The following is an 18,280-nucleotide window of genomic DNA, read 5'->3' as shown; positions in this document are numbered from 1 at the left end:
TAAATAAATAAATAAATAAAATCTTAAAGAAATAAAAGGGCGAGGGAAATAAGGAGTGGAAGAAGGGTGGAGGCTGAGCCGTGTCTGATCCCCAGGAGAGGTGCTAATGGTAAGAAAGGAAAGAAGGCTGCTCTGTGGCAATGTGGCCCTGGGCCCCAGAGACTCCAAGTGGAGTTGCTGTAGAGACTTCTATCCCTTCCAACGCCCCACCCAGAGATGCTGCTACACCTGGGACAAGTTCATCGTCATCCCCATGGATCCCCAGAAGTCTGAGGCTGAAGACTGCAGGACCTACATCCAGAAAATCCTAGGTAGGTCCTGGCCCTTTTGGTGGCTTCCTTCCCCTTCTGATCCTTCGGCTCTCCTGGGGACACAGAGACCCATTCCTCTTTCCTTTCCTTCCAGGAGCTCTGCACTCCACGGAGAGACATATGCTACCAGTGTCAACACTTAGCTGTGACCCAGCTTCCCGCTGGGTGACCCTGGACAAGTGTCCCGCCCTCTCTGGGCCCAGTTTACCTGTCACCAGGTGAAGGGTACGCAGAAGAACTTCTTATCCAGCCAGAGGTGGGCTGGGGTGTTCGTGGTCTCTCCCCACAGCCCCCAAAGTGACATGTCTGGAGAGGAGTGTCCTTTTTGTCTGCAAGTCAGTGGGGCACCTCCTCTGGTTCTCTGAGTCCATCCTCACTGCCCCCCAGGTCCCAGATCCCCATGTCTGTGATAGGAAGTCCCCTGGGTGTCCCACAAGAATGTCTGACTCCACATGTGTGCAGGAATGGGTGTGTGGGCCAAGAAAAGAGGCTCATCTGGTTGTTGGAAGTCAAGGCCACGTGGAAACCACCCAATGGCCACCAGCCACCAGCAGTGCCACCTGCTGCCCCCTTCAAGGGTTCTCTCATGGGGGTATTTCAAGGCCAAGAGAAACTCTGTCTCTAAACCTGGACACCAGGGTGTCTGGGTTTCTCTTCCTACGTGTTACAGAATAGAATGAAAATCCGCGTAAAGGGACACCTGTGGCTCAGTGGTTGAACATCTACCTTTGGCTCAGGTTCTGATCCCAGGATCCAGGACTGAGTCCTGCATCGCGCTGCCTGCATGGAGCCTGCTTCTCCCTCTGCCTATGTCTCTGCCACTCTGTGTGTGTGTGTGTGTCTCTCATGAATAAATAAATAAATCTTAAAAAAAAAAAAAAGAGGGGCTCGCTGGGTGGCTCAGTGGTTTAGTGCCTGCCTTTGGCCCAGAGCGTGATCCTGGAGTCCCGGGATCGAGTCCTGCGTCAGGTTCCCGGGATCGAGCTTGCTTCTCCCTCCTCCTGTGTCTCTGCCTCTCTCTCTATGTCTATCATGAATAAATACATAAAATCTTAAAAAAAAAAGAAAAAGAAAATAAAATCCATACGAAGATTTGTGCACAGTCTTGTGTGAAGATATCCCAGTGGAGGGGCATCTGGGTGGCTCAGTTGGTTAATCATATGCCTTTGGCTTGGGTCATGACCCCAGGTCCTGGGATGGAGCCCTGCACCCTTGCTCCACGGGGAGCCTGCTTCTCCCTCTCCCTCTGCCTGCTGCTCCTGCTTATGCTCTCTCTCTCTCCCTCTCTTTCTATGTGAAATAAATAAATAAAATCTTTTAAACAAACAAACAAACAAACAAACATCCCATGAAAATATCTATATCCATAGTCAAGAAATGATTTTTTTGGTCCCAGACAACACAGCAGAAAGTCACAAGAAGTCTCTGGAAGATCCGGGCCCCCTCAGACCACCAGCAAAGTGGAGTAGGCTTGTTCTTTCTTTGAGAGGTCAGAGCTATTCAGGGGGAGTCATCAGAGACTGTGGGAATGTATTAGTCTCCTCTGGCTGCTGTAACATATTACCATGAACTTGAGGACTTAATCCAGATTTTTTTTCCTCTCACAGTTGTGGAGGACAGTCCAAAATCAGCATCACTGGGCCAAGATCAAGGTGTCAGGTGGGCTGCAGTCCCTCCAAAAGCTCAAGAGAAGAGTCGATTCTCTGTGGCTTCCAACTTCTGGTGGCTGCTGGCATTCCTGGGCTTCTGGCTGCCCCACCCCATCTCCAACTCCACCTTCACATGGCCTCTCCTCTGTGTGTGATCTCCCTCTGACCATCTCTTGTGAGCACACTGTGATGGCAGTTAGGACTCGGTTGGACAATCCAGAAAAATCTCTGCATCTCAAGATCTTTAACTTCCTCACATCTGTAAAACTTTTATCACATGAGGTCACATTTACAGGTCCCACGGATTAGGACCTGTGCTCTTTGGAGGGAGGGGAGCGCACCATTCAGCCCACTCCAATTTTACTATATGTGCTGCCGAAGCGAGCACCAGCCCACTCCAGATTCAGGGTAGAAGGGCCTGGAGGCTACAGGCTGGCTGCGATTTGGCCAGGTATCCTGTGATTCTCAAGGATTCACTGACTCAGCAAATGCAGGAGTATTAGAGAGAGACAGAGGGAGGCGTAAAGGGTCCACACTAGAGAGGTCCTGGTGGGGAGAAACTGAGGCACCTGCCAACAGCCAACACCAATTTGCTGGCCTCGTGTGTAAGCCTCCTTGCAACTGGACTGTGCACCTGTCAAGTCTTTGGATGACTGCAGCCCCAGTCTGAACCTCACGAGAGATCCAGGGCCAGAACCACCCAGAAGTGCCCAGCTAAGCCTAACTTTCTGAGCCTCAGCAATATTGGTTTTTGCTTTAAACTGTTAATGTTTGGGGCACCTGGGTGGCTCAGTTGGTTAAGCATCTGCCTTTGACTCATGTCATGATGCTGGGGTCCTGGGATTGAGCCCCACATCAGGTTCCTTGCTCCTTGGGGAGTCTGCTTCTCCCTCTCCCTCTGCTCTCCTCCCTGCTTGTGTGCTTACGCTCTTTCTGTGTCAAATAAATCAATCAAATCTTAAAAAAAAAAAAAACTGTTAAAGTTTGAGTCATCTGGGCAGTAACTAAGACATGGGGTGAGAGGAGAGGGCACAGGGCTGCAACAGGGCCCTCTGAGGGACTTTCTCTTTACCCCACACCTTTTGTTTCTCAGTGATGCTGCATTTCTCTGTTTTTACATAACTGGAACTTGGTTTAGGAGAGCTGCGGAGAGCAGAGTGAGTGTTCATCTTCTACCACTTTCCCTGCTCGGTCGTGACTAGCCAGGCACTATGTTTCCATGTGACCATAGTGTGTCCCAAGTGAGATGCAGACACACGGTTGGCACAACATCTGGTGGCATGGCCCTAGGAGATGCTCACGCTCGTGCAGGACGTGGCAACTCTGGGCATGCTAAGGCCTGGAAGACAAACTCTAACCTGTGCTTAGATGTTCCCGTCCCCCCAACTCCAAACTGGCAGATCCGCCACATGCGGCACCTCCCTTAGAACACCGTTTAAGATAATACATGACATTCACTGCAGATGGAAAGACTGATGTTGGCTCTCAGTCCCACCAACAATATTCCTGGCACCTTAGGATGCTAAGTGAAGCTCTGCGGTAGAGGTAATGGAGGGATTAAATGGGTCTGTGATAAAGAGCACTGACCACCCAGCTTGATACTAAACACTCAATAGATTGACATCATTATTATTAATTTATTCCACAGAACCTAGATGTTCTACAGGAAACACGACACCTAAAACAAAAAACAAAAACTCTCCCCCAAATCAATCTTGCAACATAAAGAGCAAAATATTTTTCCTATTTATTTGAGAGAGAGAAAGAGAGAGAGAGCAAGCATGAGAAGGGGCAGAAGCAGAGGGTGAAGCAGGACTCCCTGCTGAGCGGGAGCCCAATGTGGGGCTCGATCCCAGGACTCTGAGATGACGACCTGAAGCCGAAGGGAGACGTTTTTTTTTCAAGGAAGTCGAGCTGTTTCAGAAATGCATTTCAACAATTGGTGAGTAGATATACAAATTGTGGTATGCCCATTCAGTGGGACATTACTCAAGGATAAAAATAAATGAGCTACCAAGCACAAAAAGACATCTAATAACCTTGAATGCATATTGCTAAGTGAAAGAAGGCAGTCTGAAAAGGCTGCGTGTCATAGGATTCCAAGTATTTAGCGTTGCCAGAGGCTCAGGGAGTGGGGAGGGAGGGAGGAACAGGTGTAGCCCAGGGGTTTTTTAGGGCAGTGAAACCATTTTTTTTTTAGATTTTATTTATTTATTCATGACAGACACACAGAGAGAGGCAGAGGGAGAAGCAGGCTCCCTCCGGGGAGCCTGATGTGGGACTTGATCCCAGGACCCCAAGGATCACACCCTGAGCCAAAGGCAGATGCTCAACCACTGAGCCACCCAGATGCCCCCAGGGAAACTGTTCTATGTGATACTGTACTGGTGGATATATGGCATTATACATTTGTCCAACCCCATAGAATGTATAACACCGAGTTGAAAACCCAGTGAAAACTAAGGACTTTGGGGCACCTGGGTGGCTCAGTGATTGAGCAACTGTCTTTGGCTCAGGACATGATCCTGGGGTCCTAAGATCAAGTCCCGCATCAGGCTCCCTGCAAGGAGCCTGCTTCTCCCTCTGCCTCTGTCTCTGCCTCTCTCTGTGTCTCTCATGAATAAATAAATAAAATCTTTAAAAAAAAAAAAAAGAAAAAGAAAACTATGGACTTTAGTAATGTTAATATCGACTCATCAATTGTAACAAATACAGCTCATGAACACCAGATGTTAATCGCAGGGGCAGCTTTGTGTGTATGGGAGGTTGGGGAGAGATATATGGGAATTCTCTGTACTTTCTGCTCAGTTTTTCTGCAAACTTAACACTACTCAAAAAATATAAAATCTATTAACTTTTTAAGAATGTATATCAAATAGAAGCAAAGGCACAAAAAAATAACTCAGGTAAATCTGAAAATAAGAACGAGACTGCCGGGTAGCTCAGAAGAGATCAAAATATATTTTCAAACTCGTCATTCAAAACAAGATGGTGTTGGGACATGACACATAAATGGACGGTGGGACAGGAATGAGAAAGAGGCACCAGTGTCAAGGGGACATAGCAGGTACTGCTGTCCAGTCTCAGGGGAGGTGGGAAAGGATGGGGCATCCCTCACACTTCAAGATGTGGGCCAACCATTCATTTGGAAACTGAGGAATGTAGATCCCAACCTTACATGCCTCAAAAATTAAAACATAACAAAAAGCTACTTAAAAAAAAAAAGATTTTATTTATGAGGGAGAGAGAGCGAGAGAACAAGCAGGGGGAGGAGCAGAGGGAGAGGGAGAAGCAGACTCCTCACTGAGCAGGGAGCCGGACTCAGGGCTTGATTCCAGGACCCTGGGATCATGACCTGAGCTGAAGGCAGGTGCTTAACTGGCTGAGCCCCCCAGGGCACCCCAAAAACCTATTCTTGACAAATGACTCAAAAGAAAACTTGAATGAAAGTATGAGAAAATAGAGCTGTAGATAGATATCCTTGAAGTAAAAGAGTCCTTCTCAAATAAGGCCAGAAAGAAATGCAAATGCTTGAAAGGAAAAAGACTAACAGGTTTGGTTATTTTATTACTTTTTTTTAGTTTATTTAAGTCAAGCCTACACCCAACACGAGGCTCAAACAACCCCATGATTGAGAATTACAAGATTGAGAATTACACGCTCTTTCCGACTCAGCCATACGAGCACCCCAGATTTGGTTATTTTATTTTATTTTTATTTTTTTTAATTTTTATTTATTTATGATAGTCACACAGAGAGAGAGAGAGAGAGGCAGAGACACTGGCAGAGGGAGAACCAGGCTCCATGCACCAGGAGCCCGATTTGGGATTCGATCCCGGGTCTCCAGGATCGCGCCCTGGGCCAAAGGCAGGCGCCAAACCGCTGCGCCACCCAGGGATCCCTGATTTGGTTATTTTAAAACGAAAAACTTCAGTTGAACAACACATACCAGAAACAGATATTATAGGCACAATGAAAACAGGCATTTCCCAAAAGCAGCACAAATGTCCGATAAACGCCTACCAAGACACTCAACCTACAGGTAAGCAGGAAAATGTAAGTTTTTTTTTTTTTGGAAAATGTAAGTTAAAAGAATAATTACATTTCATGTGCATTTCTATGGTTTGAAAAATTTTCAAGCTGGAACATTCCAAGTGTTGACAGTTCCTCTGCTACTACTCCACAGAATTTTTAAGAGTGTTTTAGTATTAACTATAAATATTTTTTAATGCATTCGGTTCCTTCAGCTCTTGGTATCTCCCTAAGGAAAGACACTGGCCAGAGATGCACATGCAGACCTCAGTGTCCCAAAAGGAGAGCAGTGGACAGCTCCTAAGGGATCTCAAGTATGGCCAGACCATTCCTAAAAGGGCTGCCAGAGTTTCCCCAAACTGGAGACAGGATTCCTTTTGAGGAGGGGACTTTGGTTTCTCTGAAATGGCTGAACTTTTTGAAGAGAGTGTGCAATTTAGAACAAAATTCAGATCAAGGCACGGGGATGGGCCCTTTGAGCAAGGTGGGCACACTGGACGTGGCGGAGTCATCGGTGACACCCCCCCTGCCCCCGCCAGGTGCACAATCACCCTTACCTGGCGGGAGCACTTCCGGGGAGCCTGGCCTGGGCACTGCCATTCCAGGGCCAAGAGACACTCTAAGACCAAGGATTCCAGGTCCCAGGCCACCCTTCCCTTTCCTCCTTCCTCTAGGAGGTCCCAAATGGACATCAAGAGCGTTCCCTGATGGAGGAGTCGAGAGAAAGAATGTTAGAGACGCAGCCTGAGCGTGAGCTCAGTGATGTCAGAGGTTTGTTAAAGACGAGCACCGTGTTTCCAGCCCTTGCCAATACACTTCAGGACAAATAACAAAAACCTGTCACAGGGCGCCCAAATCTGAGGCGATCTGGGGACAGTGAAGGGCAGGGGGTCTCAGTATCTCCTCGTGCCTGGTCTGCGGCAGCCTCACCATCTCAGAACCTGCCAGGGTTTCCCTTCTAGACGCACACAGCCAAGACTCCCAAGACTTGGAAGCTGTCAGCGACTCCCCAACATCCCCTCGCTTAGCAAATCCTCTCTGCTCCACGTCTGAAATATTAGCATCCCCAGAATCCCGCTTCTCCCTACCTCTGCTGTCTCCCCCCGGTCCAGCCACCGTGACCCCCACACATAGACAATCACAGTCATCTCTTCCCTGGGCTGGCAGCTTCCATCATTGCCCCCCACAGCCGGTCAGGGGGGATCCTAAGTCAACTCACGTCCCTCCTCTGCTCAGAGCCTCCCGTGGCTCATGCCTCACCTAGAACACAAGCCAAGGGCCCAAGGCAGCCCCCTTTATGTAGATCCGCATAATTCATCCATATATACGGGCCTTTCTTTATGAGATAGAATAAAAAAGAAAGGAACAGAGTGCATGGCACGTGGTAAGGGCAATTAGCAGGTAGCAAAACTTCTGTTCTGACCACATATGTAATATATGATGTATGACGTCAGCATATGTGTTAGAGAATACATAGAACGAGTTGTGTATGTTTATCACACATATTAGGCACATAGGACACATCTGTATCTGTAGCTTTTCTTCATGAAAAGGAACACAGTAAGAAGTATCAGATTGCACTGTACATACTAACGGTATTTAGTGAAATTTTCATTCCAATGACAAGCACACACAGCATATGCTATACAATGTTGTTACATATTACATAAAAATATTTTCATATTCTGTTATATACTGTCCCCTAATGCATGGATTATGCCATATTTATAATACATTCATAAGTGTGAACAGTGAATTATATAAATAGGTATATGGCATAAACTCTGCTTCTCACTATGGCTTGCCACCATGGGCTGAGATGGAGACTTTTTTTAAAAGACTTTATTTATTTGAGAGAGAGAGAGAGAGGAGGAGCAGAGGGAGAGGGACAAGCAGTCTCCACGCTGAACGAGGAGGCCAACGCGGGGCTCAGATCTCATGACCCTGAGATCATGACCTGAGCCAAAATCAAGAGTTAGACGTTCAACCAACTGAGCCACCCAGGCGCCCCATAGACACTTGTGATGTGTGTGTGATAGGGTTATGGCAGAGTCTTTGGTGGAATGATGCCTACAGGTGGGGAGGGAAAGAAGCAGAGCTGGGTCTGGAGTCATTGAAGCGAGATGTTGTCACCGGTCTCATTCTCGGTCCTACACGGTGCCCAGAGCTGGCAGGAGCCTCCAGAACTAGGACAACTGAGACAAGGGTGCCAGTCTTCATTCTGCTGACTCCCCTTCCTTAGTCTATTTTATGGATCAGTAAACTTTTTTTCTTTTTATAAGGTTTGTTTATTTAAATACTCTCTACATCTAACATGGGGCTCGAACTCATGACCCCTAGGTCAAGGGCCCCAAGGTCAAGAGTCGAATGCTCTTCTGACTGAGCCAGCCAGGGGCTCCGGGTCAGTAACCTCTTGATGTAAAGGGCCAGATAGTAAATGGTTTCATTTCTGAAGGCCATATGATATCTATTGCAAAAACTCAACTCTGACATTGGGGTTCATCTCAAAAGAGCCATCCTGATCTAAATGAGCCATTAATCCTGAACACTGCCACAGGACCAGCCCTTCACCTCTTTACTGCCCATCTCCCGCGCTACATGTCAGCTCCATGATGGTGAGAGCCCTCGTCTTGTTCCTGGCTCATTCCCAGCTACTACAATGGGGCCTGGCATGCAGCATGTGCTCAGTAAACATTTGTCTAACGAGTGGGTGGAAAGATGCCTACTGGATTCTCCTTTGGGCACGCTTCCCTCCCTCAGTCCATTGGGGTGGGGAGCCCAGGCCTGGCCCTTCAAGAGTTAACAGTGGCTAGCACAGGGACGGCCATAGGGCCCCATGAATCAGGCAGGGGCTTACTGAAATCCACTTTCTCTAGGGGTGGCTTTCTCCAGGCAAGGCCTGCCTGAATGGGAAACCAACAGAGTGGACAACAGGGCCTAGCCAGGGATGGGGACAGTATGAGGCTTCTAGGAGCCAGTGTTCATGGGTTTTGTGTTTTACCCCTGTGCTTGTGCTGAGTGCTCAGGAAGGGGAGGGTCTGGATTCAGCCGGGCTCCTTCTTCCCCAGTCATGGAGGGGCAGGCAGGTAATGCTGGAAAAGCAAATGTCTGTATGTGCTCTTCCCCTCTCTGACTGGGAGAGCAGTGAAGGCAGGGTTGCAGCTGTCCCGCTCACTGCTGGGACCCCAGCGCGACACAAAACAGATTGGGGCACACAGTGGACAACTGAAAGTTTCTCGAATGAAAGAATAATCAAAGACATTTTTTCTAAGGTTGTAATGGGGTTTCTAAAATGTGTGTGTGTATACACACACACACACACACACATATGAAAAAATACACGAACTTGAAGACAACCAACCTCATTTATAAATTTATTCTACCCCCTTCCCCAAGTCGAGAATGTATACAAAACTTTAGCAGGAAACCAGAGTGATGAACCATCCTTTGGTCTCAGCCTTGTGCATTTTGAGAGGGGATTCTTTGCATTTCCACACACCCTGATCCCACCCAGTGGGTGAAGCCCATGCATCCCACAAGATCTTGCCTCATGGAAGGCCACGCAGGGCTGAGTTCTGAGTCTCAGGGATGTGAGAATGATGCCACATCAGGGTCAAGATGGTGCAAGGGTTAGGACCTCGGGCTCTGGTGCACTGTCCATCTTCTGGTCCAACTCCTGCTTCTTTCCTGCCTGTGTGTCCTTGGGTGGGTGACTCTCCCCTTTCTGTGCCTTGATTTTCTCATGAATGAAATGGAGAAAATACTGTTAATGGCCACTATGTATTGACATGATGGGTGGAGGGGAGGATACATCAGTCGCTGACGTCCAGCAACCTGTGCTCCAGAGACGGATCAGTGCCACAGGGGGCCTCCAGGAGTAGCCATGGAAACTGGGTACTAAGCCTGCTCAGCTGGCTCTATCCACACTGATATCTCTGGCCATCTTCTCATTTATCCAGTAAGGTCACTTCTGACTTTAAAGACACCTCCACCCAGGACCCACCTCCTCAGCTCCCTCTACGGTCAGCTTCTCCTCCCCTTCTAGAAGGAATTACAATGATCTTTCAGGACCCCAGTGTCTTGGTTTTCTGTCTAGGGAGGTGTGGTGTCCAGATCACCCCGCCAACCCCCACCCCAACCCCTGGAGGTGAGGTGAAGAAGGAAAGAGTGGTGAGCAAGCCTGTTTCTCCCACTTCACCTACAGTTTTTTGGAACCTGGCCAGGTACGGTGGATCTTGGATCTAACTCTGCTCATTAAATGCTAAGATTTCGGGTGTGGTCTGGGACTGCTTGGACTGGAAATTGAAGGTGCCCCACTCTCAACACTGTCTCTGGGAAATGCCTTGGGCTTCTGTGTAGGTCCCTAACCACTCTTCCTCCCCAGTAACTGCCTCCCTGCTCCCCTTCCTCGGCTAGCACTGGCGCTTTCCAGCACCCTGCACCCCTTCCCCATCTCCTTCCTTGAGCCCTCGCCCCCATTCTTCTTATGTACTTATTACTTCTCTTATTACCATGGACAGCCAGTCCCTCATTGGCTTCGTGGCCTTGGGCATGTCCCTTTGCTTCCCCTCGGCTTATTTCCCAATCTGGGAAAGAGTTCATAAGATGACTGCCCTAATTTAGTGCACATCAGCTTCTCTAATTTTAACGAGGCTTGTACCAATTTTGAGGATCCTTATGTCCTCAGACATCCTTAAGATGACTTCCTCACTCTCGGGCTTTTACTCAGGCAATAGAGCATTGACAGTTTGCAGAACAGAATGCAGACTGCTGGGAGCCACAGCCCTCCTGCATCAGTGAGATTCCTGGAAGAGACCCAGCAGCAAAGGCTGGTTCCTGGTTCCTATCACCTCTGAGGGAAAGGCCACACATCCCGTGGGATGGGCAAGAGTCCCAGCATACTCTTGGGGTGCAGAGGTATAGTGGGTTGAACAGTGGCTCCCACACGATAACTCATGGAACCTGTGACTGTAAGCATAGCTGGGAAAACAAAACAACAAAACCCCAACTCTGTAAATAAGGATCCCGAAGTGACATCATCCTAGATTTAGGGTGGGCCCTAAATCCAATGACAGGTGCCTTTCCAGGAGACACAAGAGGCCACATGGAGACAGAGGCAGAGACTGGAGATGTGCAGTCACTGAAGTTAAAAGAGGCAAGGAAGGATCTTCCCACCAATGCCCCTCAGATGGAGGGCTGCCCTGCTGACACTCTGATTCCAGATCTCCAGCCTCCGGAACTGTGAGAGAACACATTTCTGTGGCTGTAAGCCATCACATTTGTGGTCATGTTATGGTCACCCTGGGAATCTAATAAAGGTTAGGACCAACTGGTGGCCTGGCCCAGTGGGAGGGAGATGGGGCTGAGGGCTCTGGAGGCAGGGGGGCACCGCTGGACGAAGGCGGCTGTGGGACCAGTCCAGAGCTTCAGTGGGGGAGGGCGAGGGCACACAGGTCAAGAGATTTGGATGGAACATGAGGAATGTGATCATCTAATCCGTGGCTGGCAGTGCGCTGAGAGAGGCCACTGAAGGAGACAGTGAGGAAGGTAGGAAACAACATGTCAGGAAAGGTTCAGGGACTTGGAGGAGGGAGGACAGGGGGCCAGGCGGAAAGGCAGGTTGGATCAGCCTGAGCAGGTTCAATTTTTCCACCCATGGAAGTGGTGTTGGGAGGGCAGTGCCGGAGAGGCGCTGCACAGACATTCCAGTGGGTTGTGCCAGACTGCAGGACTGGGGGGTGGGGAATCTGCTGGAATAGTCATCTGGGGGTCTCGGTAGGGTGCCACAGATCAGGTTAAGGGGGAAGATATAACATTCAGTGGATCCACTGCAAGGCAGGATCCCTTCTTTATTCCCCTCAAAGAGTGGGGAAACCAGCTAGAGCCAATCTTAGATGAGGGGGACAGAAGTTCACTGAATGACACCGCATTTCTTTACAATGGTCTGTGCCTATTGACAAAGGGAAGGGGGTGCTCCAGTGAACACGATGAGCGCCCAGGGAAGGGTAACATTTATCACAGAAATGGGGGTGAGGGTGGGGTAACAGCTTGGTTCAGCTCAAGTCTGGGTCCCTTTTCTCTTCTGCCAGAAGAGTGAGCCTGTTGTCCTTCTGGCTAGGACCTCACAGGTCAGTGTGGTTGAGGGGGCAGCGATGGGCACGTGGTCTGTACCTATGAGTTAGAGCTGGAGGGTGCTACGCTGGCACCTTCACTGGCTGGGGGCTGGCCCCAGTGGAAGGTACCACTGGTCGGTAGGGGCCGACTGAATCCAAGTTCCATCAAGATCCGGGTGATTTCCGCTGGGCCAGCACAGGCAGCGGGGAGTATGGGGAGAAGGCCACATCAGAGCACACACAACCACGGCCAAGTTCAGACTTCTGCAGGCTCCTGTGCCTGGGACGCGGACACCGCCTTGGACGTGGATGTGGCCTGGGACACCGACGATGGCTCCGGGATGCAGAGCTGGGCGTGCACCTCTCGCATCTGCGCCTGCAGCTCCTCCAGGGCGCTCTGCTGCGACGTCGCCTGCACCTGCGCCTGCAGGGTCTCCAGCGCCAGCGCCAGGCGGCCCACCTCGTCCTGCATGGAGTCCCAGGCGGCGCGCTGCTCCTCCTCCTTGTGACGCTGGTGCGCCTGGTGGCGCGAGTACTCCAGAACCAAGCAGCCACCGCCCACGATGAAGATGGTGGCCTCGCCCAGCAGCTCAGCACCCAGCTCGGCGGCAGCCTCCTCGTTCAGGGGCTTGATGACTGTGCCCCGGAAGCCCATGATGCGCATCTTGGTCCGCATCTCCACCCAGTGGTACACTGTGGGGGAAGAGAGGGGTCAGGTCGTGCGCCAGGAGACCCCTACAAACCCCACCCCTCCGCATTTCGGTGTCCAGGCTGGAGCACCTGGGACACCACAGCCAGAATCACCAGGGGCATTGCCTTAAACAAGATCTGCACTGGCCTAGCCCAGGGATCTTGTGTCACTGGCCTGGGGTGATCCCAAGGTATCTTTTAAAAATTCCCAGAGGATTTTGCCAAGCATCCAGGAATAAGAAACCCTGCCCAGGAGGGGAAATCCTTAGACTTGGGGGTGGGATGGAGACACACGCCCCTGTAGGGTTACAAGGAGCTCCCAGGACACAAAGTCCCTGGAAGGTGTGAAGGCTTAATTGCCAGAGTCTTAGCTCCCTCTGCTCCTCCCATCAAGCCACCAGCAGGACAGCCAAGCATCCTCCTCCCCTGACACAGTCTCCAACCCACTTCTCAGAAGAAAGGCAGACCTTCAATACCCCCTACCCCTGCCCTGTCTTTCTTTTTGAATCTTCCCCTAATTCCGAGTTAGTGCTGCAGGGTAGTGGGACCTCCTAGCTCCAAAGAAAGGGGAGCCGGAATGTGGGAATGCACGCAAAGCAACTGTGAACAGGGGTTCACAGACCTGTCCACAGACCATCCTCTCGGCAGGTCTGGTGGCTCCCATCCTTAATTTTCACCAACCCTGAGGATGTAGCTAACGGCCTTGTGAGCTCTTCGTGGTGAGGTGTAGGGCACGTACCTTGAAAGAAGCTCATGAGCTGACTGGTACTGCTGGAACGAGAGCTTTCTTGCCTAGCTGTTTCTTTGTGCAGGAGATTCTCAGCATGTGAGTCTTAAAAAACCAAGGCAGAACTGATGCCGGACCCTGACTCCCTCTGCAGTAATTCATATTCATCCAGGATACATGACATCGCTGTCTAGTTCATTTGGAGGTTCGTGTCCAACAGCGCTTTGCTTTCAATGTTTCATAATTATCCACACAAACGCATAATGTATGAAATTTTTTTTTTTTTTTTTTTAATTTATGATAGTCACACAGAGAGAGAGAGAGAGAGAGATGCAGAGACATAGGCAGAGGGAGAAGCAGGCTCCATGCACCGGGAGTCCGATGTGGGATTGGATCCCGGGTCTCGAGGATCGCGCCCTGGGCCAAAGGCAGGCGCTAAACCACTGTGCCACCCAGGGATCCCCTGTATGAAATGTTTTAAGTGAAGTGTGCACTAATAATTTTTAAAATCCAGAGGAAGATATTTTTATTTATTTATTTATTTATTTATTTATTTAAAGATTTATTTATTCATTCAGAGAGAGCGAGAGAGAGGCAGAGACACAGGCAGAGGGAGAAGCAGGCCCCATGCAGGAAGCCCGATGTGGGACTCGATCCCGGGTCTCCAGGATCACACCCTGGGCTGCAGGCGGCACTAAACCTCTGCGCCACCAGGGCTGCCCTTTTTTTTTTTTTTTTTTTTTTTTTTTTAAAGATTTATTTATTTCAGAGGAAGATATTTTTAAACATTTATAACCTTAAGGTCACCAGAAATGAAACAAAAATTGAAATTTGGATTTCTGTACATGTTTTGGTTGCTGACACAGACTTTATTAGAAAGAATGCTGCAAGGGAAATGTAAGTAGAAGTTCAAGGACAAAGGTCAAGGAACAATGTGAAATTTCTGAGTGTAAAAAAAGGTTCGTTTTTTTCTCCCCTTCAAACCAAGAGTAGCAGGCGCCAAATCACAAGAGTTATGGGGACTGCATTAGATACCTCCAAGGAAGGATGGCGCCAACTCTGCTTGGAAATGTCAATATTCATGACACACCAGAAATTATATCCTCTGCATCTACTTGATTTCATGCAGAAGTTTTAGCTGTCACCTTGAAAATGCACCAGAGGGTATATAACTTTTCAATGTTTTAAAGGGGTGAGGCAGCAAAAATGTTTAGAGGAGCTCTGCTTGCCTTCAGCAGTTAAGATCTAAAGGAGCATACCCAGGGCCCCCCGAGAACTGCCCCTGCGGCACGCACTGTTACCACGAACTGTTATGGAGGCCCTGGTGTTGTGGGGTTCCTGGAGTCCTGGCTGTCCAGACCCCTCCCACACTGAGGTCAAGCCGGGGTCAGCCTGAAGCTCTGCCGCCTATTGCAATGACAGCCCACTTTGAGCCCCCTCTGTAAAATGGGGAGGTGATGACCAAACCCCAGCCGCAAGGGTGCCAGGCCTGTAACTGTCACCTGATCCTTCACGCCGGGACCACAGGGCATTGTGGCCGGAAAGTGGTAACGAAGTAAAGCACCACTTCTACTGGCATTGCTGGGGGAATGTCCCCACATGGCACTGTGGACAGAGCACGAAGACCTGGGTCAGCAGTCGGGCCTGAGTGTAGGCACGAGGGGTGGGGGCACATACGCAGGCATAGGAAATGAAGTAGGGGGTGTGTGTGTGAGAGAGAGAAGGCTTTCAGAGCAGGGGCTGATGGCAGTCTCTTAGGTCAGCAGCCAGATTTGGGGTTCAGGAAACAAGGTCCATGAGGGAATGGGGGGATGGAAAGGGGGCAGCCATGAGGAGCCAGGACAGGCCAAAATTGAGATCCAGCAGGTCCCCAGATGCCTTCCAGACGCCTCACATTCACTGTGTCCAGACATGACCCCGGTTCCCTGGCCCACTGGACAGTTCCTCCTCCTCTTCGTCCATCCTGTCACCAGGCCAGAGACTTGGGACTCAGGTGTTCTCCTGCCCCACGGCCTCTCAGCATACATCTCCCATACCCGCATCCACTCCATCTTGGCTGTGACCAATGTCCCCTCCCTGACCTCCTGATTCAGAGACCTCTGTCCCTCCTGCCATTGTTTCCTTCAGAGCACCTATCACAACTGGGAATAGTCTTGTCATCCAGTCACTTGTCTGCAGTCTGTCTCCCATGCTGCCCCGTGAGCCCCATGGTCACAGTCACTGGGTATCCCTGGCACCTGCTAGCAGCAGGCCAGGCACACAGGTGATGCTTAGAGTATCCCCATTGAATGCGTCAGCGGGTCACCACCCCAGCCTCATGCCCCTGTGGCTGTCCTATGGCAGCAGTCAGGAGCTGGTTAAAATATGACAAAAACACACACCAAAAAAATGCCATTCTTTTCATTAATCAAAGTAACACACTGAATGAAAATAAAGTAATCAAACTATAAAGCTGAAAGTCAGAGGGTCCCATGCACCTGGCCCTGATCCTTAGGTCCACCCCAAATGGCCCCCCAAATCTCACCCTCACCAGCCTGCCTTCTGCTAGCATCATTGCCCTGACATCTGAAAATAAGTGTACCTTGCTCACCTCTCTTCTGAACTTTGCACTTGGAAATTTGCTGCCTTCTACACATTTTCTATTGGGCCCTCAGTCCCAGTAGAAAAGATTATCACTTTATCCCCATGCAGCCTGTCCTTCCTCCACTCCCTATTTTTATAAGTGATGTGTATAGCTAAGAGAAATAAGTCAGAAAAAAAAAAAAAGAAAAGAAAAAAGAAATAAGTCAGAGAAAGGCCAATACCATATAATCTCACTTGTATGTGGAATTAAACAACGAACCCAAGCTCATGGATATTAAAACAAACAAACACCCTAGAATATAACAGAAAACATCAAAGGCAATCTTAAGTAGTCAGGACAAATATGGTTTCACAAAACTTTTGTCCTTGTTTTGTGTGTGACTGTGTGTGTAAACTGGAATACAGTCAAAAGGCTAAAAGCCATTGTCCCAGATTTTGGTTGGAATTCCAGTGAATTTACAGATCATTTCCAGGACAGCGGCATCTTCCCGATGTTGTCTCTCAATCCACAATCCATAAATGTACTCTTGGTCTCCACTTAGTCTCTAATTTTCTTTGCAATCTGAATGGCTGGGTCAGAAGAGCACGTGACTCTTGATCTCAGGGTTGTGAGTTTGAGCCCCATGTTGGGTGTAGCTTAAATTTTTTTTCTCTCCGTTTCTTTGATTGTATTTATTGTTATGTATTGATTATTTTTTAAAGATTTTATTTATTTATTCATGAGAGACAGAGAGAAAGAGAGAGGCAGAGACACAGGCAGAGGGAGAAGCAGGCTCCATGCAGGGAGCCCGATGTGGTACCTGATCTTGGCATTCTGGGATCACGCCCAGAGCCAAAGGCAGACACTCGACCACTGAGCCACCCAGGCATCCTTGTATTGATTTATTTGATGGTATTATTCATAGCATTTTAAACTCCACTTTCAGGGCACCCGGGTGGCTCACTGGTTAAGTGTCTGCCTTTGGCTCACGTCATGATCCCAGGTTCCTGGGATTGAGCCCCATGTTGGTCTTTTTTTTTTTTCAGTGGGGAGGGTGCTTCTTCCTCTCCCTTTGCCCCGGCTCATGTTCTCTCTCTCTCTCTCAAATAAAAAAAAATCTTAAAAAAAAAAATCCACTTTCATTTTGGTGGCAGCTGGTATATAGAAATAAAACTGAGTTATGTAATATAAATGCAGTTTTTTTTAACCAGTGACCTCACTAAATTCATTCTTTTTTTTTAAGATTTTATTTATTTATTTATTTATTTATTTATTTATTTATTTATTTGAGACACACACAGAGAGAGAGAGAGGCAGAGACACATGCAGAGGGAGAAGTAGGCTCCATGCAGGGAGCCTGACGTGGGACCTGATCCTGGGTCTCCATGATCAGGCCCTGGGCTGAAGGCGGCGCTAAACCACTGAGCCACCTGGGCTGCCCTTTTTTTTTTTTTTTTTTTTTAACTTTTTAATGAAATAGAACTTCTATAAAATACACAGTAAGTGTAGAGCAGGATAATTTAAAAAAAATTTTTTTACGATTTTATTTATTTATTCATGAGACACACAGGGAGAGAGAGGCAAAGCCATAGGCAGAGGGAGAAGCAGGCTCCCTGTAGGGAACCTGATTCAGGACTCGATCCCAGAACCCCAGGACCATGACCTGAGCCAAAGGCAGATGCTCAACCACTGAGCCATGCAGGTGTCTTAAAAAATGTTTTTTTTGGGGGGCAGCCCTAGTGGTGCAGAGGTTTGGCGCCGCCTGCAGCCTGGGGTGTGATCCTGGAGACCCGGGATCGAGTCCCACATTGGGTTCCCTGCATGGAGCCTGCTTCTCCTTCTGCCTGTGTCTCTGCGCCCCCCCCCCGTGTCTATGAATAAATAAATTAAAAAAAAATCTTTAATAAAAAAATGTTTTTTTTTAATTTGATATTTAAATAATCTCTATACTCAGTGTGGGGCTTAAACTCAGAACTCTGTGATCACGAGTCCTATGCTCCAACTCAGCAGCTAGGTACCAGCAGAAAATTTAATATGTAAGCATCACCCTGATTAAGATCTAGAATATTTCTGCACTCTGAAAGGCTCCCACTTTCAAGCCCTCTTCCAATTACCCCCAGAAACCACTATTCTGACCTCCCATGATAGATGATTATAAGTATACTCTAAGTCCTATTCTGATTTCTTTGTAGTTA

The 18,280-nt window shown here is 48.8% G+C and overlaps 1 protein-coding gene across 2 annotated transcripts in view; it reads right to left on the bottom strand.

Annotated features, from left to right (window-relative positions):
- Nucleotides 1-18,280, bottom strand: part of OPA3 (outer mitochondrial membrane lipid metabolism regulator OPA3) — a 73,883-nt gene that overhangs the window by 16,930 nt on the left and 38,673 nt on the right. Inside the window, exon 2 of one of the 2 annotated variants that reach the window (XM_025424646.3) lies at nt 9,354-12,798. The exons of the other annotated variant lie outside the window; for it this stretch is intronic. Coding sequence (XP_025280431.3) covers nt 12,362-12,798 — 437 coding nt within the window. The 3' untranslated portion in view covers nt 9,354-12,361. Of the gene's footprint in view, nt 1-9,353; nt 12,799-18,280 lie in introns of those variants that run through there. 2 annotated transcript variants of the gene reach the window in all.

Source organism: Canis lupus, chromosome 1, assembly GCF_003254725.2.
Source record: "Canis lupus dingo isolate Sandy chromosome 1, ASM325472v2, whole genome shotgun sequence".
NCBI classification, from domain to species: Eukaryota; Metazoa; Chordata; class Mammalia; order Carnivora; family Canidae; genus Canis; species Canis lupus.
This window is presented reverse-complemented; position numbering and strand designations above follow the sequence as displayed.